At 41.1% G+C, this 15,469-nt stretch overlaps 1 protein-coding gene across 2 annotated transcripts in view; it reads left to right on the top strand.

Moving 5' to 3' along the window:
* Positions 1-15,469, top strand: part of LOC146503262 (leucine-rich repeat and fibronectin type III domain-containing protein 1-like protein) — a 359,063-nt gene that overhangs the window by 294,672 nt on the left and 48,922 nt on the right. For both annotated transcript variants that reach the window (XM_085130612.1, XM_085130613.1), the window contains 2 exons: positions 3,613-3,825; positions 4,250-4,560. In XM_085130612.1, coding sequence (XP_084986738.1) covers positions 3,613-3,825; positions 4,250-4,560 — 524 coding nt within the window. The remainder of the gene's footprint in view (positions 1-3,612; positions 3,826-4,249; positions 4,561-15,469) is intronic.

The following is a 15,469-nucleotide window of genomic DNA, read 5'->3' as shown; positions in this document are numbered from 1 at the left end:
ATTGAACCGTTCGATACAGTGCTTTCGGTTAGGTACGCATATGTATCGAACAATGCAACATTTTTAATTTATTTGATCAACTTTCCTTCTGACGATGCTGTCTGTGTTGAGCGCTCAGTGGATCTGCGCTCGACAGTGCAGCCTAGGCGGAGTAGTCGAACGCAGATCCACTGAGCGCAGGGCAAGCTAGCGAGACAGAAGTTAAGCTCATTGCAACATGGCAAATTGAACCTCCCCCACCCTCATTCAGATCTGGCGTTTGGAACTATTTTGGTTTTCATGTGACTTATGACCCTGAAGGTAAGCGCGTCATGGACTAAAGTAAAACAGTATGTCGGATGTGCCACGCAATGCTCAATTACATTGGTGGGAACTAGTGTGTTAGCGCAGTTAGCTCGTTAACGTGTTGGCTGTCCAGCCCCACGCACGGGGCGATCCGCGGTAGCTCATTAGCTGAGATTTGCCGTGTTGTGGCGTTAACGTCATTTCAGATTAACGCTGACAGCACTAGTGGGAACACAACGAATATGACTGCACATTTACTCCGACATCATCCTAGTGCAAAGACAAGTGGAAGCAGACAAAAACAACAAGCACACATGCTACAAACTTTACCCGAGTCATTTAGACAGCCGTTAGCACATGATTCTCCTCATGGGGACCTGATATGTTTAATATGCTGCTGAGAATATAGCCCAGAAGAAGCCTATAGTAGAGCTTTTATTTTGGAAAGAGCCATTTCTCTGTAATAAACTCTCTTTTCCAAAGATGAGGGATTTCTCGATCAGATAGATTTATTTATTTTTTATTACTTTGTTGTTTCAGCAACATTAAATTTAAAAACTGTACTTTTGAGTTAAAATATATAATTATAATTTTAATAAATGACAAATTAAAAAGGCATGAACATTTTTTCTGTATCGAAAAAATATCGAACCGTGACACCAAAGTATCGAACGGAACCGTGAATTTTGTGTATTGTTGCACCCCTAATAGATATATATATACAACAGGTTCTCATCCCAAAACGTAACACACAACACAGCCAATGTCTATTCAGAAACATGAGAACCATTTGGAATGAATCTACACATGTACATTTATTTTACTCTCTCGTTGTGAATCGCTTTGGAAAACACTATTTAATGATTAATGTTAGGGATAAGGTTATGGTTGTGGTTAGGAGAGCCCGTTCTCACTCCCGAGGCGTAACATGCCGACGTTTTGTCACGTCCCGCGGCGTTCCTGAGGAATGCAAAAGGAGACCTTCGGCGTTCTTATGGTACGTGGCGGGTTATGGCCGAAATCCAGTGCAATGATGCTCCCGCGGTAATAGACGTTCCAGCCCTGTATTCCAGCCCTAAACCTAACCTTATCCCTAGCCCTAACCATAACCTTTTTCCTGAGGTTAACCAGGACTTTAATGATGTTAAATAGCGTGTTTCTAAGTGATTTGAAGAAAAAGAGCGAACATGTGTAGATTGAGTCCATACGGTTCTCATATTTCCTCATTTTTCCGAGGTCATCATTTAGGAACGTGGTGGGTAGCCGAAAACGTAATATGTTGACGATTTGTCACCTAGCGTAAAATGTGACGCTTTGGGAGTGAGAACGTGTTGGGTTAGGATTAAGATTAGGGTTAAAAACACGGCTGGAACATGTGTTACTGCCGGAGAGTCATTCTATTGGATTCCATCCACACCGGCGCGTATCAAAGGGATGCAGAAGGTTACCTTTCGCGTTTTTATGGGACGCCTCGGTACTGACAAATCGTCAGTATGTTACGCGTTGGGAGTAAGAACGGTCTCATATATAAATATGATTTCAAATACAAAAACATACTTTTACCAAAAGCTTAAGATTGTTTGTATCCTCATTCGAGATGGATTGGTTCATTTTGAGCATTAAATTTTACTGTCGTCTTGTCAGTTTGGCAGATTTGTTGTTGTTGATGTGACATATTTACAGTCTAAACTTAAGCAGAGGAACGAAAAGAAATGTGGAAGTAAAAAGAGGGTTAGGATTAAGGTTAGGGTGGTTTGTACGAAGTACAAAACAGAATGGTACCCATGTGCCACGCACAGCTCTGGCTGAAAACACTGCAGATTGCATTAAAAGTTGACTTTACAGAGCCACAAACAGCAGCTGTTGAAACTCAAACTCGAGATTTTAGTGTAGTGTAATTTTTGGGCATGTACCCGGCAAATGAACTGCTGTGATGTCATTGGTGTATGAGAACACAGGCATCCATGACAGTTTGTAGTCTTTCTACTCACTTCACGTATACATTTCAAACTAAGAAGAAGACAGAAGACAAGAGTATTTCTACACTAACACCTGACTTTAGTATCTACATCCTGAAAGGCCATAATACTACACTTTTTTCTCTTTCATGTTTGTATATTAATGCGTTAATATTATATTATAAAAGGCAGAAAAAACCAATAAAGAGCAGATCTGCTGTTGCTGCTGGTGTTAAAACTGAGTTGTTCCCTTAAAGTGGCTGATACCAAGCACTTTTTTTTTACCTGGATTATAGTGGAGGTACACTTTGAGGTGAAGATAGGATTAATTGGTATCATTTTAAAGAGGATGATGTACAGACCTTTGATTCACCAAGAATAGTTGTGGTCCTCTGTGAGAGAGGTGCTGTATGATAACTCTAAGAGGATTAGCCTCGTGAAGAGGTTTGTCCAGAGACCACCGTGTCACCAAAGTGAGTGGGTATATTAATACTCAGAGAGTTAATAGCCTCTTTGCCATTGCAAGAACAAAAAACCCTCCACAGTTTCCAACAAAGGTCAGACATTAGCAGTCGGTCAGCAAGGGAATTCCTGCTTTGGCATCAGCTCGGCTGCTCTTTCCATCTGCTCTGTTTCTTGACTGATGCTTAAATATTCTCAGACAACGAGGGGGAGTTGGTACTAGTTGAATTTAGTGGGACAAACAGGATATTTTGTTTATCCACTTCTGTAAGGCAAGCGAACAAGTATTCATACTAGTTTTCATTCAAGGCCCTGACTTCACACTTTCACATGCTCACGCTGGCAAACAACCCAATTCAATCACAGTCTTTTACCCTGAGATTCACAGAAGCAATTGAGGGTCAAAATGTAATACAGGACTGAAAGGCCCTAGTGGTTTATTTGACGCTCCAGCCCAGCGGTCATCAGGTCAGCAATCATCTCTGCTGGTAAAAAAAGACCCTGAAAAAGGTTCGGAGACCTGCTGAGTAGTAGGAATGATGAGTAAGCCCCGATAAGCCTCGGCTGCCCCTCCTTGGCCTCGCAGTAATACTCCACCAGGGTTTTGGTTGGCTTTACACAGGCTTTGGTGCCAGTGGGTGGGTTTTAAATAATGCAAGGGCTGAGAAACTCCGAGATCTCTTAATCTTAATGTGCAAACAACCAAACTCCTTCTGCAACTCTGCTGTTGGAAGAATACACTGCTGGTGTTAGCAGAAGCAGAAAAAAATTATTGTTTTTCATGAAAAGATGCACTTTAATCCCACTGGATACATTTCACCTGTTCCATCTGTTGTTTACCGATTAAGCTGTATCTCTCTAACAATTACATTTCTGGATAAATGAGAGTTCATGTCTCCCCTCACAGGAGGAGTTTGTTTGTGAGCCACCAATGATAACGCGCCACACCTCCAAGATGTTTGTAATGGAGGGTCAGGAAGTCAGCCTGCGATGCAAGTCCATCGGTGACCCTGAGCCGTCAACACACTGGGTCAGTCCAGATGGGAAGTTGATCGGAAACACATCGAGAACAATCTGCTATGAGAATGGTTCCCTTGACATTCTCAAGGCCTCCGTCAAGGTAGAGAAGCACTTTCATTTTCAAGGAATATAGATATGCAAAGGTTTATTATGAATGTGCGAGATTAATGCTGCATCAGGAAGTGTAACTGGCTCTGGTGCCTTCATTTTGCAGAATAGTAACTCATGTAAAATTGGTTTGATACAAGATTGTCCCTAAACAAGCTATTTTTGTTCAAGCCTGTTAAAAAACAAGCAAATCGTGGTTTGTAAATTTAAATTTGTATGATGTGCATTTTGGTACACATATATATCAGACAGCTTTTACCAAAACAACCTATTTTGATTAATTTATTGAAGAAAACGTACATTACTATATGAAAACAAAATAACTCTAAAAATAATGTTCATTATAATTTGGATCTATGGGGTTGATAATTTGGATAAATGTTGGCTTTTCTCTTATCTTTTTAAATGATTTCTAGGATTCTGGAAAGTTCACCTGTATAGCGTCCAACGCTGCCGGGGAGGCCACTGCTCCTGTCGAGTTAGTCGTGAACCCTTCTCCACACTTTGACCCCAAGCTGGACCCTGACCCGGGGCCTTCAGACATCCCTACGTCCATCAAATCCAATATCAGCGGAGGCCAGGCTCGCTCTGACCAGCACAGGGTCAGCGTGTCGGATATGACGTCCAGCTCTGCCACCATTAGATGGCCTCCACAGAACCACATACCAGGAGTGCGCATGTACCAGATCCAGTACAACAGTTCCACAGATGATATACTCATATACAGGTAAGAAAAAGATAGCGGATGGATGGATGGATGGATGGTGGATGGATGGATGGATGAATGGATGGATGGGTGGATGGATGGATGGGTGGGTGGGTGGATGGATGGATGGATGGATGGATGGATGGGTGGGTGAATGGATGGATGGGTGGATGGGTGGGTGGGTGGATGGATGGATGGATGGTTGGATGGGTGGATGGTTGGATGGGTGGATGGGTGGGTGGATGGATGGATGGATGGATGGGTGGATGGATGGATGGATGGTGGATGGATGGATGGATGGATGGATGGGTGGGTGGGTGTTACTGTGTTTATTACTGCCTTGCACTGAAATACCTTGAACTGGGAAATAAAACAGTCCAGTGTAGAAACCCCAGTGGAGTCTTTGTGTCTGCTGCCCCTACACCATCAGCTCCTTTTGGACTACAGGTCGGTCACAGTGGACGTCATGGAAACCTTGTGACCTCAGTTCAGTTGTTTTGTTAATGTTTTACACATAGCAAATTGGCACCATTCCTACAATCAAACAACAACATCTGCACAGATTTACCAGCATACGTTCCTTGAATATAGTTTGTTATATTAGGGATTGTGTCTGTCTGTCAGGCTGATGTGCTTTAGTTCTCGCTGAAGGGTTCGTTTTTTTTGATGCTATCCTTCCACAGGCCTGGTTCCAAAGACATGCATGGCTCTCATGGCACTGTGCAAACTTGTTCTGTTGCTCTTGATGAAGGAACAACTTAAACTTAAACCTTTTCACCTTGTTAGTGGTGTGTACTAAGCTAACCAGGGTCTCTTCTGCAGGGTCTTGCAACTTTAGTTAGGAGACTTTCATGGTGTCTGTTTGGAGAGTACAATGTCAAGAGATCTTAGAGTGGCCAGGCCACACAAGGCCACACGCTTTAAGATCAGAGCAGTGGAAGACCTGCCTTCTCACCTCAGAGGTGAAAGTAGAAAGCAAAAGAAAAATGAAGCAACTGGGATTTTGTCAACCTGTAGTTGGAGGGTGGGCAATTGACTGTGGGGTCAGTTTCTTGATCACAAATATGCAAATTGTCATAAGCATTGATTTTCATTTGCCTTTCTGTGAGTCCATCTGCTTTTTTTGATGGCACCAATATCCACTTTATAAATTTTACTCCAGGGTGATACCTCCTGTCACCATACTGCTTGCATACCGTGTATCCAGCATTTTTTCTCATTGCAGTCATTCAGCAGAAAGGTGGTTGTTGTGTAGCTAGAAGTCATGTGTGAAGTGCTGCATATGGCGGTCTCTGTGTGGTAGTAGCTAAAATTTCTTCTAAGAGAGTGTATGACATGTTGTTTTGTTCATGTTTTGATGTGTAAGTTGACAGAGTGGTGACTTTGCTAAGTAATTGTGTTTATGTGCACTCTCACCGCTTCATTCTGCTGTTTGTGTTTGTGCTACAAGCCACAAGTAAGGGCAGAAAGTGAGAGTGATTTCTCTTCTGTCTGGCTGCTCAAAACACACAACATCCCTGAGTGGGCAGTTATACGCATGTTCTCCGCCATGTTGGAGGCTGTTCAGGGTGTGGAGAAGTGAGCGGCTCACTGAGAAACAAAGAGGGAGTAAACTGAGAAACTGATTTGGATTCAGGCAGCAGATATCAGATCAACACTTTAGCTAACATTTCAGTTGGAGGGTGTAATGACATTGTCACAATGAGTGGTATTAATTTGGTCCTTAACCCTTTAAAGCCGGTCAGAGCAGCACGCTCTGTTTTGCGTAACTGTTTTTAAATCCCGGTAGCTCTGCAACCACGTAAGCTAGCGCAATCATTTTTTTTGCATATGAAACCGGAGGAGTTGTACTTACATCTTATGCCATCAGCTTGTCCTCGGTCACAGTTTCCTTCCACATATAGTTTTGCAAAAACTGCATAAAAAGCACTTGCAGCAACAAAAACATAATATTCCAGAAACACGCTTTGCCGATCCGATCAGCTGTTTGTAACACTTCCTACGTTGGATTAGACGTCAGCACGAACTATCGCATGTCCGCCATGACCTGCCCGAAACCGGAAGTGACGTCATTTTCGCGGAAATGTAGTTTTTTACCGTCCGGGCCTCAATGAGCCTATACTGGTGTTTTTAAAAGTTATCTTTGACTTTATGACTTTCTGTGTGGTTTCTGGGATGCTTAGGACTCATATTGCACTGCTGGAAATAGTTTATTTTGATGCATATTCTGCTTTTTTGCAAATTTGCACAATAATATTTATTTTCATTTTTCCTGCAGTGTATAAAAATTGGTGTATTTCAAAAATAAAACTATGAAGACACTCAAAATAAATTTCCTGTGGTGGGAAACTATTTTGTGCAACTTTTTTGTATTTACAGTTTTGAGGGATAAGCCTCTTAAATTTCTCTAACTAGAAATATATGTTAAAAAACAAAAACGATTTTAAATTTTTTTGTAGTTTATTGCACTTTTTTGCAATTTATGTAATCACTATGCACTTCATTCATACATATTATTAAAATTTAGGCTGTAATGGTTGTATTGATGTATAGCAACTTGAAATGCTCCCAAAAATGGCTCCACATGTAAAAATATAATATAAACTCTGGCGGACTTGGTTCTATGGTAGGTTTCAAAGGGTTAATCCATTCCTGGAGGATTCAAATGTAGACAGAAAAAAAACCCAGCGTAGGGCAAACAACTGCTAATAAAGACATTCACGCACGGGTCTTTATGGAGAAGTGTGGCTCCTCAGCATGATTCAGACATCAGACAGGTGTAGACAAAGCGGGGGGCGGGGGGGGGGGGGGGGGGGTGAAAGTGATAATAGAAGATAAGATGAAGTCAGACTCATCCTGCTGGGAAATCTAGAAGCTCCAGCAGCTATCAAACATTTTTTACTATTTTTGCATAATGAAAAATGTCTTTGTGAAAGAGTCAGTGTGACTGCAGATGGGAAACAAGTCCTGCTACAATAGTTATATTTTAGCAATGTAAACTAGACATGAATAGTGAAATGGTAATGAATGAATCTATGTAATGCATTTTATGCAACACTTTGTGGAAAAAGGCAAATAAGCAGCCCGTCCTCGATGATGGAATCTTAATCACCAAATGTGGTTTTCTTAGGGAGTTTTCGGCTTTTGAGTGTTGGCCGGCTTAAAGCCCACAATTCTGAGTGACCACCGGCTGATCCCATTAGCCACTTAGCCAGTGTGGTCACCTAGCAACATCATCCAGAATACATAATTGAGGGTCATTATGAAACATTTCCAGGGGTGACAGATGACAGTTTGAAATGTGGCCGCAGCCTTAATTCTCATTTTAACCAGACACCAATGACATGAATGTGACAATTTTCAAGCCTACAAATGGAGAGAGCACTTTTAGCATCCAAACGCATAATTTCAGATTGAACTGTGGGGGTGATGTGATCATTTTCCCCATGACCAGGACAGCATTGTGCTCACAGCTGAGCGCTAAAGCCAGGCAGGTTGATGTCAGCAGGCTAAACGAGATGCCACAGCCCACTCAAACAGAGTGATTTCTTTTTTATCTCCACCCACAAGAGGACTGCAGTATATAATAACGACTCAAAACATTGTAATCTGTTATTTCTTTGACTCTAATGAATTAATTTAATAGCTTTGTGAGTAACCTCTAAAACTGTTGCTATTGTGATTGTAAATGTATCGAGTGGCGAATAAAATTTGAACTTGAACTCGAGTTACAAAAACAATATAGTAAGAGAAACATCGTGGATTGTGTTATGCATTAAACTTTATTTATTAAACTTTTATTTAGTCTTAAATTCACAATAACCATTGTTATTAATATATACATGAGTGGAATTTATCAGTTGAACATAACAGTGTATGTCATAAATACAGACTGCAGAAATGCACACCATCTGCAACATCATCCACTAGGTCGTGAAATTCTGCTTTGAGGATTCAAATTTTGTTTCTGTTTTTTCTTTGTCTTTTAAAGAAATATTTGCAAAATGTGTCATATGAAAGCAAAAATATTTACAGACTTTAGGCACAATTAACTACACATCGAATGATTTATATTTAATAAAGCTCAGATGAATTTTTATAGTTGGGCTGCTGCTTTCGTTCTTAGTTTAAAATCATGCAAAAAACAAATATATATAAGAAAGGAGAAAATGACAGTCTAGACAGACAGATCAAGCTGGAAAGAAGCTGATGGATGAAGAAAACAGAAGAGCGAAGGATGGATGTAGGAAAGAGCGGAGAACTAAGGAGGAGGAAGAGTGGACAGGTGGTTGGTACAGATGACATACCTGTGAAGGTATTTGTAGGAAGGAGGGCAGTAAACTCGTTCACCAGATTGCTTAACACGATGTTGGAGAGGTCACAATTGTGTGAATTATGTGTACATGTATGAGGACAGCGAGACAATGGTGAGGTAGGAGTGACAGATGGGCTTAAGGTGGCAGTGGGGTTACATCCGGGAGCAGCTACAAGCTCTAGAGGTTGTGATCAGTTTTAATACTTATCAGGATGTATTAGACAAGGAAGGCTAAATATGGAGCTAACAGGTAAGTAAAATAGGAAGACCGCAAAGAAGATGTGTGCAAGAACTGGAAAAGGGCATGCAGGGGGCTGATTTAATAGAGGAGGATGCTAGAGATGGGGTGAGATGGAGGCAAATGATATGCAGTGGTAACCCTTAAGGGAGCAGCTGGAAGTAGAAGAGTCTGCTGAACGAAAAAGGGAAGAAAGAAGGGTTCAGCATGACCTCGTGCCTGACTTCACTGTTAGCTACACGAAAGCAAAGAATCATGAGAGTCAATTAGTTCATTAGCACCATTTTTGATGGAGTTGTCTGTAGCAGTGCGCTGTAGACAGGTGCTATTCGTTTCCGGTGTATTTTCTGAGTTTCTAGTATAGCAGGTACAGCTGGGCACTCTCCGCTCTTAACGTTCCCTCTGCTGTGGCAGCCTGAAGGCACAGAGATGCAGCCTTCTTGTGTTTTAAAGGTCAACAATTTGATTCTCTGGCTCGTTGGGGAAAATCTTAGCAGGGAAGTAAAAGAAGATTGCTCTCCTGCTTTTAGGCCAACTGTTGTTTTGCTCTTGAGCTCGGCATTCAGAGCCTACAGTTGTTGAGTGGAGCCGGCAGCAGATTTACATGCAAGAGGGTGTAAAGAAGTGAAGAACTTTCTCTGTTCAGCTTTAACACTAAGAGTCTTTAAAGCAGCCAAGTAATCATTTACTATCACCAAATCAAGTGTTTTGATACATTATATCTGAAAAGGTTATGAACGTTACAATCAGAGATGGGCAGTAACGCGTTACTTGTAACTTGTTACTTGTTACTTTCCCGTAAAACGCTGCGTTACTGCGTTACTAAAACCATGATTTTTTTGCGAGAACGTCTCATGACAGTGACGTAAGCGAGTGCGATGTTCGTGACAACAGCTGTGTGCAGATCAACAATGGATCATATATCGAGTGCAGGAGAGAGTATGAGCGTGCAGCGTTTAAAGCGTGGAAGTACTGACCTTACTTTGAGTTTGATTCCATAAAAAGTGACAAAAACATTAGTGTCCGTTGTGCGTGGGAAGAAAACTTCTTTTTACAGCGAAAAAAAACCCTAAACTTCCGAGCAAGCCCCGAGTAGCTACGACGTAATGGGAAACTCACAGAGAAACTCGCGGATTCTTCCACTGACCGCGGCACACCTGCACCAGGGTAAACCTCCGCCTACCCCACTCCTGCTTTACAGGTGAAAATAGAGCAACAGGACCGCTAGTCTTTGACTTTATTTATTTTCTGCTGTGTTTTACTTGCATCTATTTGAAAGACTGAGTGTAAACACACAAAATATTTTATTTTATGTGCTGGAATGTGCAGAAAATAGGTTTAAATATTAAACAAATTTCTTCCAGTCAGAGAATGTTGCAGATAATAAAATTTTTGCTTGATGCATAAAGTTAAAAGATTAAAACTAATAAAACAAGTTTTAAAAAGAGACTTTTCCATTTGATTACATTTTGTATGATGATTATGCAGAAAAAGTAGAATTGGGCTGAAAGATCTATCACTTTATCACCTATTCAGGTTGTAAATCGTGTTTTTAAAAAGTAACTAAGTAACTAAGTAATTAATAACTTTTGAAAATAAGTAATCAGTAAAGTAACGGGATTACTTTTTTGGGGAAGTAATCAGTAATTAGTTACTGATTACCTTTTTCAAGTAACTTGACCAACACTGGTTACAATGTAACATTACAGATAACATGCTTAATAATGCTCTAATGTGAAGGTACTGAATCTAAATTCACACATACTCCATGATGAATATCGTGAATGTGCTTTGCTCCAATATAGAACCAGATAATTTTCACATATAATGTTGTTTTGAAGCAGAAATAAGCTGTAAGTGTGTTTCCTGTTTCACTTAAGTGGTTTTTTACTTCATCGAGTTGTTTCATTGGGTTTCGGTGCACAAATCTCCATACAGGTGCATCATGGGATGGATACCAAGTAGGTTTTTTTTCTGTTTCATTTATACCCCAATATGACAGATATATGCACAGCCACAATGAGCTACTCTGATTATTGTTACAATGAAATATGAAGTCAGTGTTCCCTTCCTGATCTGTTTTAGAGTCCATGACAGAATTATAAGCACCAATTCCAGCTACAGTGGCAGTACTTATACTTTTGACTTTATGTGCAAAACATTTTATAACTCAACTGGAGCTCTCCAGCAGAGTTATTGGCCTCTCCACTCTGTGCACTGTAATAGGAGAGACTTATGACGCCCACTCTGCCCTTTCTGGCCTGCCTCTGCAGTCTGGCTTCAGTCTTTACAGAGACCGCCAGTCAGAGCAGCTTCAGCCGCTGTTCATCATCTCCCACAGCAGCACTTACTCTGCTCTGCAGCACTTCAGATCTGTTGTTGTAATCGCTGTCACTCACGACCTCTTATTGGCTGAACACCAATGAGTCAGTTATGGATTTAATGTAAAAATAAGAGCAAACTATAAATGCACAACTAAAGCAGCAATAAAAATGCTGAATCTATTAGCAAAATGCAAGTTGTGCAAGATACTGTGTATGCATGCCATGTGTGTTAAGTTAGACACATAATTTTCATTGTTCATCAATGATTAGTGGCTTTAAACACAATGCTTTTAAGTTGGAAAACCACCACATCATCCTACCAAAGTGGCTTCTTGACCAAACCTGCCGACAAGCATGGAACCCTCCCTTATCCCTCACCCCGACAGTAGCTCTCTGATCCAACAGAAAACAAATCTGCTGCTGCTTTGATGCAGAAAACTGTGGTTAGGTAGTTCAACAGGTTAGAATTAAATAAATGAGTCTTTCCTTTTGGATTCCAACATGGAAAGCTATGTTAGATCTGTTCAGCAGTCTGAAGGGAATGAATGATGTGACGAGCAGGATGCAAAACCGAAATCTTTTATGATAGCATGTGTTGAGTTGAGCCTCACACAGGACAAGTAAAGAAAATACTACAGAGTTTTGCAGAATTAGCAATTAGCTCCATTTATCTGCTTAAAAATCATATTGCTGTGAACTGTTTTGAATTAAAGGAAGTAATGTGAGTGAACTTCCCCTTAACTTGGGCCCATCTCATCCATAACCTTAACCAGTTCTATCTTATAACTAGTTGTGTCTTACTATGTGTAACATGACCCAGACCTCCTCCTGAAACCTTTTACCTTCTTTTATAATGTGGCTCCTATCTAAGCCTCAGTAACCACACACTAACAAATCATATCACGCATTCGTTGTTGATCCTTTTATCTTGAAAAGTGAGATTCTCCATCACCTCATAGCTTCACAGTATATTTGAAAAAGTAGGCCTCAAGTTTGGCTGCCTGACACGTCTCATTTCTACCACTGTGAGTTTCAAAAAAAGCCTAAAAGTGTCTCAGAATGACTACAGGGAACTTTGCTCCTCCTCTGCAGACTGAACCGTCAGAGGGAGGCATGCACGGGCATCATGGCCACAATTATGACAGGTCGTCAGCTGACACAAGAGATTTTCTTCAGACCTGCAGCATCAGCAAAAGTATTGATTTCCGCACACCTTCAATAAGAATACCTGCGCTGCAGAGTTTCATCTCTCTGCCTTCAGTTACAGATTCTACTTTTTTCCCTATTTCCTGTCAAATTTGATTCCAGGACACCTCTACCTACCTTTTCTGAGCACTCGTTAAAAGCTGCCCTCACACTCGCAAAGTCTCTATGCAGTCAGCCTTCCCACAAAGGGCTTACCCTAATCGTGCGTAGCCTTTTTCTAACCTTTATCTTTCTAAGGAAAGTCAGTGGGAGTATGCCTGCTGTCGTTCACTGGCCTGCTTCATATTCACATTCGGGAACTGCCCAAAAGTGCTGAACAGCATTAACTGCAGTCAGCCAGTTGTGGAGCGGCAGCTCTGGAGTTCATCGTGGAAGTTGTCGAGCGATGGTGGAAGAAAGGAGGGGTTAGTCATTGATTTTCCCAGCCACTGATCTACACTTCCAAAGCCGCCAGCTGTTCCCTTTAGGCTTCTGCTGCCCTATCATAATGGCGTGACAAATGGGCCAATGAAAAATGTAGAAGTTCAGTAAAATTCAGTGACCATCATTTCAGTTATCATTGCTGCCCATGCCACAGGGAGCACAGTTCACCCGAACAAATTAAGCATTACAAAAACGGTGCTGCACCCCTCAGCTTTTCCAATTTTTTATTTCTACGCTTTTATAAGGATGTTAAAAAGTTCACCAGATTTGTTTTTTCTTACATCGAGCAGCTCTCTGTGGAACACAGGCCCTCGTCTTCTCTGGTAAACCAGTTTAACTCTGAGCTGCAGCAGCATAGTAGCAACATGAGGGACTGACTTCAGCCCACACTGCAACAAAAGAAGAAGGAAAAGATGCACAAAAAAGAGCGATCGAGACTAAATATTAGAAAGTTTATCCACAGGAATATAATTCTGCATAAAATGTGACTATAACAGTACGACCGTGGTTCAAGGGGTTGGGAATCTCATCTGGCAACCGAAAGGTCGCCGGTTGGATCCACAGCTCTGTTTGTCCTGGTCGTTGTGTCCTTGGGCAAGACACTTCACCTACCGCCTACTGGTGATGGCCAGAGAGGCCGATGGCGCGATATGGCAGCCTCGCTTCTGTCAGCTGTGGCTACAACCGTAGCTGCCTCCACCAGTGTGTGAATGTGAGAGTGAATAGTGGAATTGTAAAGCGCTTTGAGGGTCTCAAAAAGCGCTATATAAATGCAATCCATTATTATTATTACAAAGAGGGCAAAACTGAAATGAGATGTTTCCCTGAGCATCATCATGGAGCAGAGGAATCCTCTCGCAACAAATTTAGTGCAATACTCTATGAGGGAATATACTGGGAATATTCAGTGAGGCCTAGACTGGAGACCAGTTTACTCAGGGCTAGTGACAAACTGGGGACCTCTGTGTATTTTAGTAACCTTCTCGTGGCTCTGTGTTTTGTTCGCAGGATGATCTCTTTTGCTCAAAATTACTGACATCTACGGTTGGAAGCTAAAAGTTCAAACATTCGTTCAGGCTTCTGTGCATCTCAAAGTCAAAGAAAACGTTATTGTCATCTCTGTTATCTACAGTACTGTCACGGGTTGCTCTGAGGATCCACACGCAGGACTCCGGAGTCGCGATTTAACAGAGAAGGTTTTATTTACAATTTCTTCACCAAGTGTGTTTACGGGCAGTGTGAGGATATGATGATGTGCGCCTCGCTGATCCCACAGTTCGTGACAAGTACAGTATATAAAGAGACGAGACGACGAGACTCCAGTTTCATTCAGTGCAAAAGACCAACAATAAATTTACTAAGAGTAAGAATGAATTTATATACACTTTGAGGTATGTATAATCTCAATTTACAATGAAGTGGTTTAAAATCCAACATAGCAGCTTTACAATCTCGTCCTTCCAGATCTCTCTCTCCTTCAGGTTGTGTCCTTGCTCACGAGTCTCCACGAGCGACCGCAAAGGGGAGTCGTTGGCTGTGAAAATATTATCTATCGATAATCACTCCATCCTCCTGTCAAAATGTGGTCACTTCTGATTGGCTGCCATGTAAGCAGTTAAGTGCCAGCCAAAATGTGAGCTTTACAGTTTTAAAGCAATGGATGAGACCACTGTGGGCGCTTCGCTCTGTTATATACAGTCTGGTGTTTATAATCAAAAGAAGCCTTTAATTTGGATCGGAGATTTGAGATTGATGTCTGTGATCTGGACACACTATGTTAATCAGTGGTGGAAGTGTTGCTTTTATAAATTATGGGCATTGACAGATTCTGATCAGTGATGACCACAGCATGTTTTACTGATAGCAAGAGCTCCCAAATGCTAGTCCCGTTCAAATAGCACTTAAGTGGAGGTGTCTCATTCAGTCCGCTCAAATGACCTCGTTTTGTTCGTCTGAGAAAAAAGAGGAACCTTTTATTTATTAATATGATTCTCTTGAGGTTAATTTTTCAATTTTTTTTTAATCGAAATCGAGGGGTATAGTGACAAAAAAAGACCCACAGGCCCACACCAAAAGTATTAAAACCAACATTTTCATGGATAAGGAAGCCTAACAAGATAACCAAGAGATGAGAAACAAATTGGATGATCACTTATTGTTTTTAGTGTATTTTATAACTGATTTAATTCACGTTAACATAAGAGATGATAACAGAAAGCTAACACAAGAGGAGGGTTAAGTGGAGGTGTCTCATTCAGTCCGCTCAAATGACCTCGTTTTGTTCGTCTGAGAAAAAAGAGGAACCTTTTATTTATTAATATGATTCTCTTGAGGTTAATTTTTCAATTTTTTTTTAATCGAAATCGAGGGGTATAGTGACAAAAAAAGACCCACAGGCCCACACCAAAAGTATTAAAACCAACA

This window comes from Neolamprologus multifasciatus, chromosome 14 (genome assembly GCF_963576455.1).
Source record: "Neolamprologus multifasciatus chromosome 14, fNeoMul1.2, whole genome shotgun sequence".
Classification (NCBI taxonomy): Eukaryota; Metazoa; Chordata; class Actinopteri; order Cichliformes; family Cichlidae; genus Neolamprologus; species Neolamprologus multifasciatus.
This window is presented reverse-complemented; position numbering and strand designations above follow the sequence as displayed.